The 14,954-nt window shown below is 43.8% G+C and overlaps 1 protein-coding gene across 4 annotated transcripts in view; it reads left to right on the top strand.

The window, feature by feature from the left end:
- Nucleotides 1-13,460, top strand: part of Lrrc49 (leucine rich repeat containing 49) — a 97,507-nt gene extending 84,047 nt beyond the window's left edge. For 3 of the 4 annotated variants that reach the window (XM_051156572.1, XM_051156570.1, XM_051156571.1), the window contains 3 exons: nt 1,446-1,555; nt 7,161-7,314; nt 12,734-13,460. In XM_051156572.1, coding sequence (XP_051012529.1) covers nt 1,446-1,555; nt 7,161-7,314; nt 12,734-12,937 — 468 coding nt within the window. In that variant the 3' untranslated portion in view covers nt 12,938-13,460. The remainder of the gene's footprint in view (nt 1-1,445; nt 1,556-7,160; nt 7,315-12,733) is intronic. The other variant, XM_051156573.1, reaches the window with a different exon arrangement.
- Nucleotides 13,461-14,954: the final 1,494 nt, after the last annotated feature.

The raw sequence follows: 14,954 nt of genomic DNA, 5'->3' as shown, positions 1-14,954 counted from the left end.
AGTTTATTGAGCGTTTATAGCTACAAAAAGTACTAGAAGGGGCTGGAAGTAGTGATGCACATCTTTCATCTCAGCACTCAAGGAGTAGAGGCAGGTGGACCTTGTGAGCTCAAGATCAGTCTAGCCTACATAGTGAGTGAGTTGCAGGACTGCTAGGGCTACAAAGTGAGACCCTGTCTCAAAAAACAAAACAGGAAACGTACTAGAAGGGATACAGTCACAAATCTAAATGTTATTTTATCCATATTTTATATTAAATATGTCCACATATTAATCCAAGCCTTGCCTTTAGGTTGTCAGTTGGTCAGTTAGTTGGTTAGATGGTTGGATGGTTGGTTGAGTAGCTGGGGACAGGGTCACACGGTGTGACACAAGGCTGGCCTTGAGCTGACGTACTCCTACTTCAGCCTCCCAAGTGCTAGGATGACAGATTGTGTCACCACACCTGACTCCTTTGGTCCTTTCCTGATTAACACAGGGATAAGCCTTCAGAGTGTGTACTGAGGACATATTAATCATTCCAGGGAAAAGGTTGCCATGGATATAGGATGCACAGAAGTATCTGTGCTAGTCTACTAAGCATTCCAACTCTCAAGGAAGAGACAAAGTTATCTTATAGGAACAAGCTGTGAGCATCACCCTGTTAAGATGAACTTCCCCGTGGGCATTTCCCTCTTAAATCACCCTAATTTAAGAAGTTCTGGTATTCCTTTTTTAAATATCCTTTAAGGGAATTGAGAGATGGCTCAGCTGTTTAAATGCTTGCTGAGCAAGCAAGATTGGAAGTTAAACCCCCAGAATCCACATAAATACCCACCTGTCATTCCAGGCTTGGAAGGAAGAGATGGATTCCATGGAATAAGATGGCTAGTGAGATTGTATCAGTAGCTCTGGGTCTGACTGAGACCCTGCGTCAAAATGTCATGTGGAAGAACAATTGCGGAAGACTACTGACATCAGCCTTATGCCTCCACAAGTACACACACACACACACACACACTCAACCACATTCACCCATGTCTACACACCTGCAAACATACATACACAAATGCATGCATGCTGCACACACACAACCACATATACACACCTGCAAACACACATATGTACATGCATGCATGTGCACATAACACACACACACACACACACACACACGGAATAACATCCCTTATGAATTTAAGGTGTCTCAAGCACAGTCCTCAGGCAACCTTCTAGGATCAGAGCTAACCCAGCAGCCCAGGTCAGCTTTCAGGAGTCACCTCTGAGCATCTCCTCTATAATTAGACTCAAAGAAAAACAAAGTCTTGGCGAAGACTCTTCCATAGCCCAGGGACACGTCCTTTCTTGGGCTAAAGGAAAATACCTAATCGAGACTTTTCTTTTTTTTAACTGTATTTGTTATACTCAGCTAAGAAGCTTTTTGACCTTTCTCTACTGTTTCTCCTCAGGTGACACAAAATGACATGATAATGGCTGAAAGGCTCTTTGGAATCCTAGCACACGTAGCGTCTTCTGGGTTGCCTCAGTACCGCATGATTTCAATTCTGGGTGATGCCAGGTAACTCTGAATTGTTTATAGCTTACTGTTGCAGTAGAAATACCTCTTAACTGTGCCACTTGCATATCCTGCAGACAGTGTGCCCAGGCTTATCTTGTGGCTGACGCTGCTCAAACTTAGAGGGAATAAAGGTGAGCAAGACGAAGCCTTGCTCTCCTGTGGTTATAATGTAATAGCTAAAGATGTACATAAACAGCTGAAATGTGTTTTTCTGGTGCAACAAGAGCACGGGGGGTAAAGACTAGTTGCATTTGAGAACGCTGGAAAAGGCTTCCTGTTTATCTGTTTCTTTAGGAATGAGTGGGGGGTGGGGTAGGCTTAGAATATGGGGAAAGAGATCAATTTTAACAAACAAAAAGAAGTGTGAACAGAGGCTGCTTTGGTTCTGAATTCAAATCTTACTCAAATGCATTTGCTCAATCACTGTATCTCCCATCTACAACCCTCAGAACTGTTCTGAAGAGTGAGCACCTGAGGGTAAAACACCTGTTCAACAAGCTGAGGGCACTGGTGCATGTCTCACCCCACAGGTGAGAGACAGAAGCAAGCAGGGGGAGAGAGCCTGTCTCAATGAAATAAGGTGAAGAAGCAACCGAGGAAGCCATCCAGATGTCAACCTCTGCCTATACACGCCACAGGCGCGCACACACAACACACACACACACACACACACACACACACACACACACACACACATACACACATACACACTTACACACAGTCCAGCACCCCCAATATGTGTGTGTGCATGCATGTATACACAAAAACACTTGTGGGGACAAAAATACTTAGATTGTATTGGACTAAGAAGTGATAGCTTAGACAGAAATCAGTGAAAGTTATGCCCCTCTGAATAAATACTGATACATAGTATTTACAAGATTTAATAACCTGAAAATAAAAGGCCCTCACAAATCAGATCAAATACATAAAATAAGAAAGAATATGAAGCTTTTTAATAATTTATCAAGTAGATATTTTTCAAAGCTTGTTTTCAGAATTTCATGCCCAAAGGCAGATGGGGAAAAAGTATTCAAGCTTGTAGAGGCTGAACACACCTTAAACTCTAAGGAAATCTCTGCGAACCTAAAGCCCAAACTCACTCAGACCATTGTCTCCGATCAACATTCTACAGGTGGAAAATAATGAGATGTGGTGAGTGAGTTAGGAGCCCAGGAGTGCAGCTCCGTGGCAGCAGTGGCAGCACAGGTAGCTTGGCATGGCTGCCCGGGAGTCACAGAGCTGAAGTGCTGAGACAGCCAGACTTATCTAGGTGCACTGGGAAAATAACAAAACCCAGATAATGAAGTTGCCAGAAGATAAAATATGGAGACTTTAAACTTTAAAAATAAAAGAAGAGCCCATTTGACCCCATTCAAAGCTATAGCCATACAAATTTTAAAATGACTAGCTACCTTTGTGAGGACAGCCACACCCTTGACAGTATACCATGTAGTGAGGTGGGTTCTAAATGCTATTGTCCATGCTGGCCGATGCTGTGAGTCTTCTCATAGCAACGTAGCAATGCCTAACACATTTGCAGTTGCCATGCCTTTTGACTTAGCCATTTCCCTGAGCAGAATTTCGTTCTAGAAATGATTTTACATGAACATAAGTATGTGTCCAAGGATTTCCATCACAGCCTGTTTATAACAAAATAGCGAATGCCTGTTAGTACTGTCAAGATGATTAGCAGTTCCTGTATGAAACAAGATGTCCTATTGCTTACTGTTGATTTCATACAACCTCGTAGTCACTGGGAAGATTGACCCTTAGTTGAAGAGTTGCTTGGGATCAGGTTGGCCTGTGGCCATGTCTGTGAGAGATTATCTTGATTGGTGATTGATGTGGGAGGGCCCCACCCACCCTAAGTGGCACCATGCCAGTGGGCTTGGGCTGTAGAAGAGAGCTGGCTGAGCTAGAGATTAAGCCAGTTAGCAGTGTTCCCCCATGGTTCCTGTTTCCAGGTTCCTGTCTTGAGTTTGTATCCAAGCTTCCTTCAGATTGAGACCTGGCTGTGTCAGCCTAACCCTTCCTCTCCAAAGTTGCTTTCAGTGATGGTGTCTGTCTGTCACAGCAAAGAACCGGAACTAGAGCAGGTTGTGCTGTTCCAGAACAGAAAGTTCCAGGTATAGAACAGTTGTGTGTGGCAGGCTCCAATTTGTGAGGATAGGGTGTATAATTAAAAGATACTTGGGATGCTTTTAAATATTGTGTTTGGGTTTTGGGTTTTGGTTTGTTTATGTTTTGTAAAAGAACAATTGCTTCTTAGTGCTAAACAGGAAAAAGAGCTGATTGTATGCCAAAGTAAATAGATATTTCAAAGTTGCATATCTGTTGAGTGTGTGTGTGTGTGTGTGTGTGTGTGTGTGTGTGTGTGTTTTGGTTGTGGATTCTCCTAGTTTTTGTTCTGTTTGTATTGTTCTTTAAAAAAAAAAAACACTCATTTTTAAAAAGTGTTTTGAAGGTACTTTCTTTTCTTACTGAGTTTTAGGTTAGAATATACGCTAGGAGCTCCTCTTACAGCATTTTCCTGCTATGTGTTGTGCTTAAAAGATATTTCAACTTTTCTGAATAGAGGAAGAAATTAAAGCTGGGATAATAAATATATGAGTGCATTTCACACCTAGAACTCTGGGTGTTAGAGACTTTGGGATATGACTAAAACTGCACTGAGAGGAAACAATGTATATGGCTTTAGTGTATTCACTAAAAGATGAGAAAGGAATTAATGAGAGAGGCTTCCCTTTGAGAATCTAGAAAATTCTCTAAGTTAAAGCAAAAGCGAGTAGAAGGACTCAGAGAGGCAATGTAACATTTAAAATAAAAAAATTTAAAAAACAGGAAAAAGACATTGACGAGTAAAGGCATAATTGACTCCCCAGTGTGGGCCTGCTCAATTTCAGACTGTTGGAAGTCATCAGAATATACCATAATGAACTGAGATGCTGCATCAGGCCCAGCTAGGTCAGTGTAGTAGAGGCCAGACAAGAGCGCCCTGTCTTTGTGACATCCGGGGCCTTCTACAACTATTAGTATCTCTATCCCCTGGCCATCTCAGTAGGATAAAAATACCTGCAGTCTTCATACCTGCAGTTCCAAAGGTGTGTGTGTGTGTGTGTGTGTGTGTGTGTGTGTGTGTGTGTGCATGTGTTGTGTGCATGCCTGTGTGTGCACATGATTTCTTCAATATTATTACTATTTTTTTAAAGATTTGTTTTTATGTGTGGACACTGTGGCTTAGTTGGTTAAAGCACCTGTATAGTAAAGATTTTATTTTATGCATATGAATGTTCTGCCTGCATGTGTGTCTATGTCTGTGCACCACACGTGCGTGGCGTCCTCAGAGGACAGAAGGGAGTTTGGAGCCTCTGGAACTGCAGTTACAGACAGTTGCTGTCAGCAGCAGCAGGGACTGAGCATCAAACCTGAGTCCTCTGCAAAAACAGCCAGCGTTCTTCTCCACAGAGTCATCTCACCAGCACCCAGTTCCTAAGTGTTAGTAGCTTCCCCCCCACCCCAAAGAATGGGAGAAGGAGGGGAGAGAGGAAAAAGAGGGAGAAGAGACGATAGAAGGGGGAGAAGGGGGGAGGAGGTGGAACCATTATTAAAGTTGACCAAATGAAATCTACAAAGCAAATATCAACAGACTGCGAAGAACTAAAACCACATGGCCGTGTATTCTGTTCTGAACGCCATGAAGCTTTAACCCAGTTACAAAAGCAGAGCTAGAAAATGCCGACATATTTGGAAGAGACAGATTTCTGAATAACCCACAAGTCAAAGGGAATTTCCTAGTGGAATCATGCAAGTACCTTATACTAAAATATAATGAAAGTGCTGCCTTGACAGACTTATGGGATCAGCAGAACAACGCTGCATAGACACGTTAGCCTTGAACTGGATGTACTAGAAAGAGTAAGAGCTGAAAGTTAATCATCTGAATATTTATTTCAGAAAATTAGAAGAAGAACAGCAAAATAATCCAGAAGAAACTTAAATGAAAAAGTGTTTTTTTAAAATGGAACTCTCTATTTTAAATGTCGAGTAAAAGTTATCTCAGGAGCCAGAGAAGCAGCTCAGTGGTTAAGAGCATGCACTGCTCTTGAGGAAGACTGGTGTTCAGTTCCCAGCACACATGAGGGTCAGGCCATAACCCCAGGCACCAGCAAGTCCAACACTCCCCTCTGGCCTCCTCCAGCACCTGTATCCATGTACACACACACACACACACATTTTAAAAGTTTAAAAAGTGATATAAAATGTGTGTAGACATTGCTTTTGTAATTTAAAAAAAATCAGTTAAAAAAAGCATCAGAGAGGCTGGAGAGATGGCTCAGAGGTTAAGCAAACTGACTGCATCTCCAGAGGTCTTGAGTTCAATTCCCAGCAACCACACAGTGGCTCATAACCATCTGTAATGTGATCTGATGTCCTCTTCTGGCCTGCAGGTGTACATACAGGCAGAGCATTGTATACATAATAAATAAATAAATAAATATTTTTTTTAAAAAAGCATCAGAGCAAATACAGACCTACAGTGACTCGCTATTTTCTTTACAAAAGTGGGCAAAGTACGTTCTCTAAACATGTCATAAAAGAGACTGGTGAGGAAAATTGTGATCTGCATCACAGTTGACTTCTGTTCAGTCATTGAAATTGGAATATTATCTTGAAATATGTTGAATGCAAACACTAGATGTTTATATAGAATTATGAGCTGTAGACTATTTACTTACACTTCTCAAAATTTATACTTTTCCAGTTTTCTAAAAATATATCACTATACTTTTAAATTAGAAAAAGAAAAAAGTTTTAAAAATTTCTTCTCCCAGTCTTTAGTTCCCAATAAAGTCATATCATGAGTTCTCAGCGATACCCTGAGTAGTGGAACTGGATGAGCTGAGCTGCAGCCCTGTGGGATTCTGGGCAGACAGCTCTGTGATGCTCCAGGATCCACTGGTGTTCCCCTTTGGGATTCCAAGACGCCTCTGGCCATTAGCCTCCTGCCAGCACCCGTGGGGATTCTTGCTGCTTTGGGTTTTGCTTTTGCTGAAGTTAACTCCACACCTGATTTGATTTTCTAGCAAGGAACACAACTCAGGTAAATATAAGAATTGTGGGCTTGGTATGTGGCTAAATGACCAAACCAACATGTTTTATAGCTATACAGACGTGTGGATTGGTCCTCTGCCTCTTTAATTGGCTTATGCTTTGACTCAGTTTTTGAGTTGTTTCCTGTTAAGCTAGGGTTCTTTCACCATTGTAGAAACGTTTGAGCTGTGTTAAGGTTGCTGACCGGCAGTCACAGAACAAAAGAATGTGGGCGGGCCTCTGCACAAAGTCACAGCCTATAACCCAGGAGGATTGGGAGTTTGAAGCCACCCTGAGCTACAATGGTGAGACTATGTCTCAAAACAAACAAACAATGTGCATCAGATACCCTAATTAGGGAAATACTGGGGTTCTAAGCTGAACTCAAATAACAACTATTCAAACTCACAGTATGGCATTCAACAAAGCATTCGCCCCCTCTAGTCAGCAGACGTTGCCCGTGATCTTTTTATGCTGATAAATAACTGAGTCCCTTTACTATCTTCTGCAGGAAAAAGCAATTCCGATATCTACTGGAAAGCAAAGGTAAAAAACCTGGCCTCATCAATGAGGAGACTAGCGACAGCAAGCGGCTCATGGGGGAGAACACGAACCGCTCTACGCTGACTTACACCACCAGAGAATTCTACCACGAGAAGCTGGAGGTACAGCCCGTGGCTCTGGGGTTCTCGTACTTGCAGTCCAGGTGCACGGGGCTGGGAATCCTAGCAGGGAGTGGGAAGCTGGCAGGCTGGAGAGGAAGAACCTCCAGCTCCACTGTTTCCATCTCAGCTCAAAAGCATCTTCAAAAGAAAGCTGTGCCAAAAATCTGGACTAAAATAGGTCCCACATGCCTGATCTGTCTAAATTAAGAAAAAAGGGAGAAAGGCTCCCATGGGTGTTTGTCCAGCTGGTGCCAGAGCAACACAAGACACAGCAGAATCTCCATGGCAGAGCTCTTGGCTTGGCGTGTGGTGGTTCAGTTTATGCGTTCCATTCAGTACCATGAGCAGCCGTATGGCTGCTCTGTTCCCAGCAGAGGGCTGTGGAGGGGATGCAGCACCCCTGTGGCTGGAGCTGCTGGGGAGAAGGTATGCAGTGCTTACCTTGCTGGCACCCACCAGACAGCTGAAGAGCTATGTCACCTAAACAGCCAGAGTGTATCACGCTGCAGTGTATTTGTGAGGTGACAGAAGACAAAAGAGCAAGGAAGCAGACACATTTACTGAGCATCTGATGACATGTGTGAAGCCCCAAATAAGGTCTATCTAAATCTCTGTAGCTCTCAGACCAGTTAGATATAGTTGTAAAGGGGAGGGGGGGAGAGGAAGAGAGAGAGAAAGAGGAGGGGAAGAAGGGGAGGGAGGGAGAGAGAGAGAGAGAGAGAGAGAGAGAGAGAGAGAGAGAGAGAGAGAGATCCACAAGTGTCTATGCATAAATTAGAAATAAGAAAGAAATAAAACAGCAGGCAGGCAGCCTTCAGGTGTTCATCTGGCAGCTCTAATCTCTGTATTAAGGAGTGGCTGAACAGCCAGTGTGTCTAACAGGAGCATGTGCTGGTGCCATAGAGGAAATGAGGTGGGGAGTGCTCAGCACTTCCTTTCATTGGAACTTAGTTGGATTTTCTGTTTTTCCTTTTTTCCCTTCACCCTGCTCTCAATCTGAAGCATCTTTGGAATCCATAGAAGCCTGTGGGCTACAGCTTGACAACTCAGCTAACTGTTTCTGCAGCATCCTGAAGGAAGCTCGGCTTCTGCTTTAAGTGTGGGAAGCCTGGGGAGCTCAGTGGAGCATCAGCCCAGTGCGCAGGCTGGGTTCATTCCCCGCGTCACTCACACATCCACAGCCAGTGTTTCTGTAGTTGAACAGAGCCAAATTTTAAGAAGCTCAGCACTAAGAAGAAGGTGTCACATGAGGAGACTGGGCTGATAGGAAGAGGCTGAGATGTAATATCAGCTAATAAGGACTTTCTGGTTTTGCCAGAAGAGGAAAATGAAAGCCAAGATGGCAAGATTAGGAGCCCTGTTCCTAAGGATGGTTGGTCCTATAACTCAAATAATCTAATATTAAAAAATTATATATATATATAAATATATATATATGTAGTCTAAATAATCAAATTCTCTGACTCTAGGTAAGAGAAATATAGGAGATGGGGAAATAGAAGGATCCAGAGGGTCCTAGAAACCTACAAGAAGAACATTGTGATGAGTGGATCAGGGCCCAGGGTAGTCTGCTCAAACTTTTGCATTAACCAAGGACAATATAAGTAGTAAATATCGAACCTCTACTCTGATCTATCCAATGGACAGGACATTCTCCACAATTAGGTGGAGAGCAGGGACTAACTCTGACATGAACTCTGGTGCCCCATATTTGACCACCTCCTCTTGGTGGGGAGGCCTGGTGGCACTTAAAGAAAGAATAAGCAGGCTACCAAGATGAGACTTGATAGCCTATGACCACAAAGTAGGGGAAGAGGTCTCCCTAGGAGAGGGGAATAGGGTGAAAGTGGGAAGGAGGGAGGAATGGGAGGATACAAGTGATGGGATAACAATTTAGATGTAATCTGAATAAATTAATTAAATAAAAAGTAAAAAAAGAGTTTTAGAAAAATATAAAACTGCTACATGCAAGCAGGGACAATTTCATGGGGAAAACTGCAAAGTCAGTCAAAAAAACAGGTCATTTGAGTTTTAATTTTCAGTTTGTTGAGGAATATTTTTTTTTAAATTCTTGTTTTCTCAAGGTAGACAGCAAAGCGTTGACTGCAGAATCCACCAAAGTTGCTAGGAAAAGAAAAGCCAGGCCCGATATTTAGAGATGTTGATGAAAAAAAAAAAAAAAAAAAAAGAATCCTTTTACAGCACCAGGTTTGGCCGGAGAGCCCGCCCAGCAGTGAGGAGCACGTGCTGTTCTCACAGAGGACCTGAGATTGGTTCCTAACATTCAGGTCCAGCTTCAGGGGATCCGAAGTCCTTCTGTGGTATCTGTGGTCATGGCATTCACATGTGCAAACACACACAATTAACAATAGAAGTCAAGCAGAATCCAGAAGAACATCAGATGCCTTACAGTCTGTACAGCCAGTGGAGTACATTTAAGATGGGACACCATGTCTATAGCAGTAAACAATAAACCGACACTGTGGGGATGAAGAAGAAAATAACTGGGAGACACGGCAGGCAGCAAAGTGCTTGTCTCACAAGCGTGCAGGCTTGAGCTTGGATCCCCAGACCAAGGTACAGACCTGGTGTGGTACAGGCGTGCACCTGTATCCTAGACCTGGGGAGGCAGAGGTAGAGGGGCTCCTGGGCCTTACTGGCCAGCTAGTCTTACTGAATCAGTGAACTCCAGACTCAGTAAGAGACCCAGCCACAGAGGAAAACACATGGCATCAACTTTTCAGCTTGACATGCAAACAGAAACATACATCCATGTCCTTTATTGGGGGAAATTAAACTTTTGTTGCCGGTCACTAAAGAACAACTGTGAAGTTTATATTCACAGAAAAAGCATTCATGCTGTAAAATGCTAAGCCTTCTTACATCCATGAGTATAAGGCAGTTCTGGTTCAAGTTTGTACAAGGGTTATTTAATTCTAAATTTTAATTCTAAAAAAGTTCCCAGCTAGAGCTAGAACCTTAAGTATACAAGAGTAAAAGTGCTTTGTCAGATACAAAGTAACTACGGTAAGGGTATAGATTTAGATAGGTTTCTATTGCTATGCTAAACCACTAGCCAAAAGCCACTTAGGGAGGAGAGGTTTATTTCACCTCACAGCCTGTAGCTCCTCATCCAGGTAAGTCAGGGCAGGACCCCAAGGCAGGAAGCGGGAGGTAGAACTGAACAGAAGCCATGGAGGGTGCTGCTTACTGCCTTGCTTCCGGCAGGCTCAGACTGCTTTCTTATGCCACCCAGGACAACCAGCCCAGGGTGGCACTGCCCACCATGAGGTGGGCCCTCCTGTATCAATTATCAATCAAGAAAATGGCCTGTAGACTTGCCTACAGACCAATCCAGTGGAGGAGGCATTTTCTCAATTGAGGCGTTTCTTCCCAGCTATCTCTGGATTGTGTCAGGCTAACAAGAACCAACCAGAACAATGTTGCAGTTAAGGCAAGACGGGAATAGACAGACTTTGGACAACACAGAACCAAAGCAACACTGCACATGTGTGGGAGACTTAGGTGGACAACAGCCATTACAAACTGATGGGACCAGTCTATTTCATAACTAATGCTGAGGAAAACATACAGAACCCGTCCATACTGTATAACAAAAAATTACCTCAGGGCAAATCAAACAGAAACGTTATAAAGTTTTTATTTTTTAAAAATAGATGGAGACCTTACGGTCTTGGTTGGGTAGATGTGACTTTTGGACATTCCAAGTGACTGACTGACTATACAGGGAGGTTTCTGTTTTGTTTTGTTTTGTTTATAAATTTGGCAGTCAAGGTAATATTTTAATCGAATTGCTTCAGCAGAATCAAACAAGCAGAGTCTGGATTAAGGTGGCTTGGTCGGTAAAAACACAATGAGGAGGTAACGTGAGGAGATGTGGGCTCCTAGTCTGAGAAAGCTCAAAGGCAAAGGAAGAAATCTGAAGACACGTAACACTTTGGGACAGGATCCAAGCTAGCTATCAGGAGATTTGGCCTTGAGGCCCAATCACCACTTACTACCTGGGAGACCCTGGCCAAGTCCCTTAATCCCTGCCTGTTGACTCACAGCCCAGCACTCCTTCTCTTCCACGCAGTGCCCACATCTTGAAAAGCACTTACACCCGTGCAGCAGGAGCGCCAGCCTCTCTCTCCTGTGCGCACCGAGTGGCTGGGAAAATGAATAGAGGTGAGCTGCCACACTTCCAGCTCAGCAGGCCTATTCATTGCTGTCCTGTTGCTTGAGGCTCACCAGCCATCCATTCTCCTGCCTCATCTAAAAGAGATTTAAGGGACTGTAAAGAACCCAGGTCTCCTCTCAGACAGGCAGGGAAAACTGGAAGCTCAGAAATTGTCCAAGGTCATGTTGTGAGTCCCTGACAGCCGCCTGGAGAGCTATGACCTCCTCTTGAGGACCAGCTATTCCGTTCAGCAATGTTGTCACTTCTGTTCATTAATCTAATTCATCTTAGAATTTTTGTGTTTTGAGTTTGCGGTTTAAATAGATCTTTTTCTTAGGTTTCTTGTCAGCATTTAGCCTTCCTTTCTTGATCAATGCAAGTTACCTAGGGTCTAATTCTCATCATTACATGGATAGCGTCACCAACTTTTTCCTCTAATAATATCAGCAGGCAAAATAAACTCTCTCTCTCTTTATCTATCTATCTTCTATCTGTTTATCTATCTATCTATCTATCTATCTATCTATCTATCTATCTTTCTATCTATCTATCTATCTCTGTTGGCAATCAGACCCAGGGTCTTCAAGCATACTAGACTAAAACCCTCTACCACTGCACTGTGCCCCCAGCCCCAATAGAATAGCTTTATTGGCATCCCTGATGAAACTGGAGCTGAATGCCCAAACGTCCTCTGGCTCCGAACTCACCCTGCTGTGTTTACAAGCAGCTTTTTCATCTTCAGACTGCCAGGCCCAGAAGCTGGGTGAGAATGCTGTTCTTTCTACGGCAATGGTGTGCTGTGGGCCCAAGGCTTGTGCTATTTCTTCTTCTGCTTTGGCACTTTCCTCAAACTTTGTCCAGGTAGCCTGGGCTACAGGGCAATGTTTTGTATTTCTCTATACTAAAGCATAAACTCAAAGTAAGAGCATAAAGGGTCACACAGGTGTAACTAACCTCAGACTGACTAGAATGTTCAGTGTTAGCACTCCAACACGTTCACCTCTGGGCAGCCCCAGGCTCAATCGAGGCAGGAGCCTGGGAAAGGTGAGGCCTCTCCTGCCTACTGAGGCAGAGCCCTCTGTCAGGAGCTGCTGGGAAAGAATTCCTGCCCTGAAGGAACACGACAGGAGGGGAAAGGGGTGCAGAGTACATTATTTCAAGGTTCTCTGATTCTGTTAATTATCATTTCGACTTTTGGATTAGTTATGATTTAATGTAATTTTTTCCCCTTCTTAACAGGAAATAAAGGAAAAGAAGAAGTTCTGCAAGGTGTATGTAGAAGACCTGGTGAAGGAGGCCACGGCCATCAACATGAAAAACGAAGCTCTGCAGAAGCTGTGGCCTCAGATGTTCATCGAGCTGGTCAGGGACGCCGTCATAGAGATCCGCAGCAAAGATTCTTACATGAAGCTCTGCCTGCAGCAGGTCACTGACCAGAAATAGGGAGGCCTCCCGCTGCGGACCACTTGGGCAATTGGAGCTTTTTGAAAGTTTGTCAAGATGCAGGTTAGACATGCGGAGACAACAGCACGATCCCACAGAAAGAGTGGCATCAAAGCCTCGCTGCCTGCACTGTCGAGAGAAGAGCAAGGCCGGAGAGATGGAGGACTCCTTTCCCGTGCATGCTGACCACACACAGCCTTGGGAAACCAAGCAGCCATTGGAGGAGGCCTGGCTACTGGCTCGGAAATGCTTCTTCAGCTCCCGCTCTCACTGGTGCGCCTGCTCCAGCCCCGAGCACATAGTGAGTGCTGATAGGCTACCATGAGATGCCTCTACCAACCTCTAGCCGAGACTTCTCTCTCTCTCTCTCTCTCTCTCTCTCTCTCTCTCTCTCTCTCTCTCTCTCTCTCTCTCTCTCTCTCTCTCTCTCTGCCTTTTTATTTTATGTCATGATTTCAAAGCCAAGCATATGTTCTTTTTTTATGAGTGAAGAATAAATACATTAGTTTAAAAAAAAGTCCAATGTCTTGTGTGGTTATGTTCCTCTCTTGTTGGTGCCATCCCTGCTGTTCACCTGTCTCTCCAGGAAGAGGCTTCTTCAGGTACCTCAAGGGACTGCAGGGAATCACTGTGGCTGGGAATGTGAAGACAGTGGAGCACAGGAAGACGATGCTCAGTCTTAAGGACTCTGGAGAGAATGTAAGATGCAGTCATCTATGCGATGTGCTCCTTTGAAAGGTGTTTCCTCCTGTCGTTGGCCACTGTGGCTCTCATTCAGTAGACATACATGTGTCCTCATCCTTCAGAATATTAGGGATGGAAGATTCGAGTTTTTAAGTTCAATTTGAAAATCAAACAGGAAAATAAGACAATGAGGGGTTTGGGCTGGTCGGTTAAGAGTCAGTAAGTGACCTCTCCCTAATGTGCTCAGATTCTGCCTACACCCTGTCATGTCAGTAAGAACATCAGACGTGGGAGAAGAAGGAGATGAAAGGCAACAACGCCAGTCAGAGGCCCAGGAGGAAGCTGAGTGCTGCTGTTGCAGGCACAGGAGAGACCCACCTCCCTAGGATCTGTCAACCTCTCCCACAAAGAAGGCATGTTCCAGCTCGGTAGGTTAATATGCTATTTCTGAACACAGGCTTTTTTCTTCTTCTTCTTTTTTAAAATTAGTTTTAATTTTATTAATTCAGATTACAACTCAATTGTTATCCCATCACTTATATCCTCCCATTCCTCCCTCCCTCCCGCTTTCACCTTATTCCCCTCCCCTAGCTCTAAGACCAGGGGGACCTCCTCCCACATTATATGGTCATAGGTTATCAAGTCTCATCTTGGTAGCCTGCTTATTCTTCCTTTGAGTGCTACCAGGGCTCCCCACCAAGGGGAGGTGGTCAAATATGGGGCACCAGAGTTCATGTCAGAGTTAGTCCCTGCTCTCCACATAACTGTGGAGAATGTCCTATCCATTGGGTAGATCAGAGTCGGGGTTCGATGTTTACTACTTGTATTGTCCTTGGTTAGTGCAATAGTTTGAGCAGACGCCCCTGGAACCTGATCCACCCATCACGATGTTCTTCTTGTAGGTTTCTAGGACCTTCTGAGTCCTTCTATTTCCCCATCTCCTATATTTCTCTTAACTAGAGTCTCAGTAGGATGTCCTCACATCTATCCCAATCTCCTAGTAAGTGAAGACTTTCCTGGGACATGTCTTTTGGGCTAGTGCCCAATTATGAGTGAGTATATACCATGTGAGTCTTTCTGCTTCTAGGTTAACTCACTCATTATGATCATTTCTAGTCCCATCCATTTGTCCACAAACTTCAGGATTTCCTTGTTTTTAATAGCTGAGTAGTATTCCATAGTGTAAATGTACCACAGTTTCTTTATCCATTCTTCAACTGAGGGACCATTTAGGCTGTTTCCAGGTTCTGGCTATTATGAATAAGGCTGTTATGAACATGGTTGAGCATATGTTCTTGTTGTGTGATGGAACATTTTCTGGGTATATTCCAAG

This window comes from Acomys russatus, chromosome 14 (assembly GCF_903995435.1).
Source record: "Acomys russatus chromosome 14, mAcoRus1.1, whole genome shotgun sequence".
Taxonomy (NCBI): Eukaryota; Metazoa; Chordata; class Mammalia; order Rodentia; family Muridae; genus Acomys; species Acomys russatus.
The sequence above is the reverse complement of the archived record's forward strand: the minus strand, read 5'-3'. Positions and strand labels throughout refer to the sequence as shown.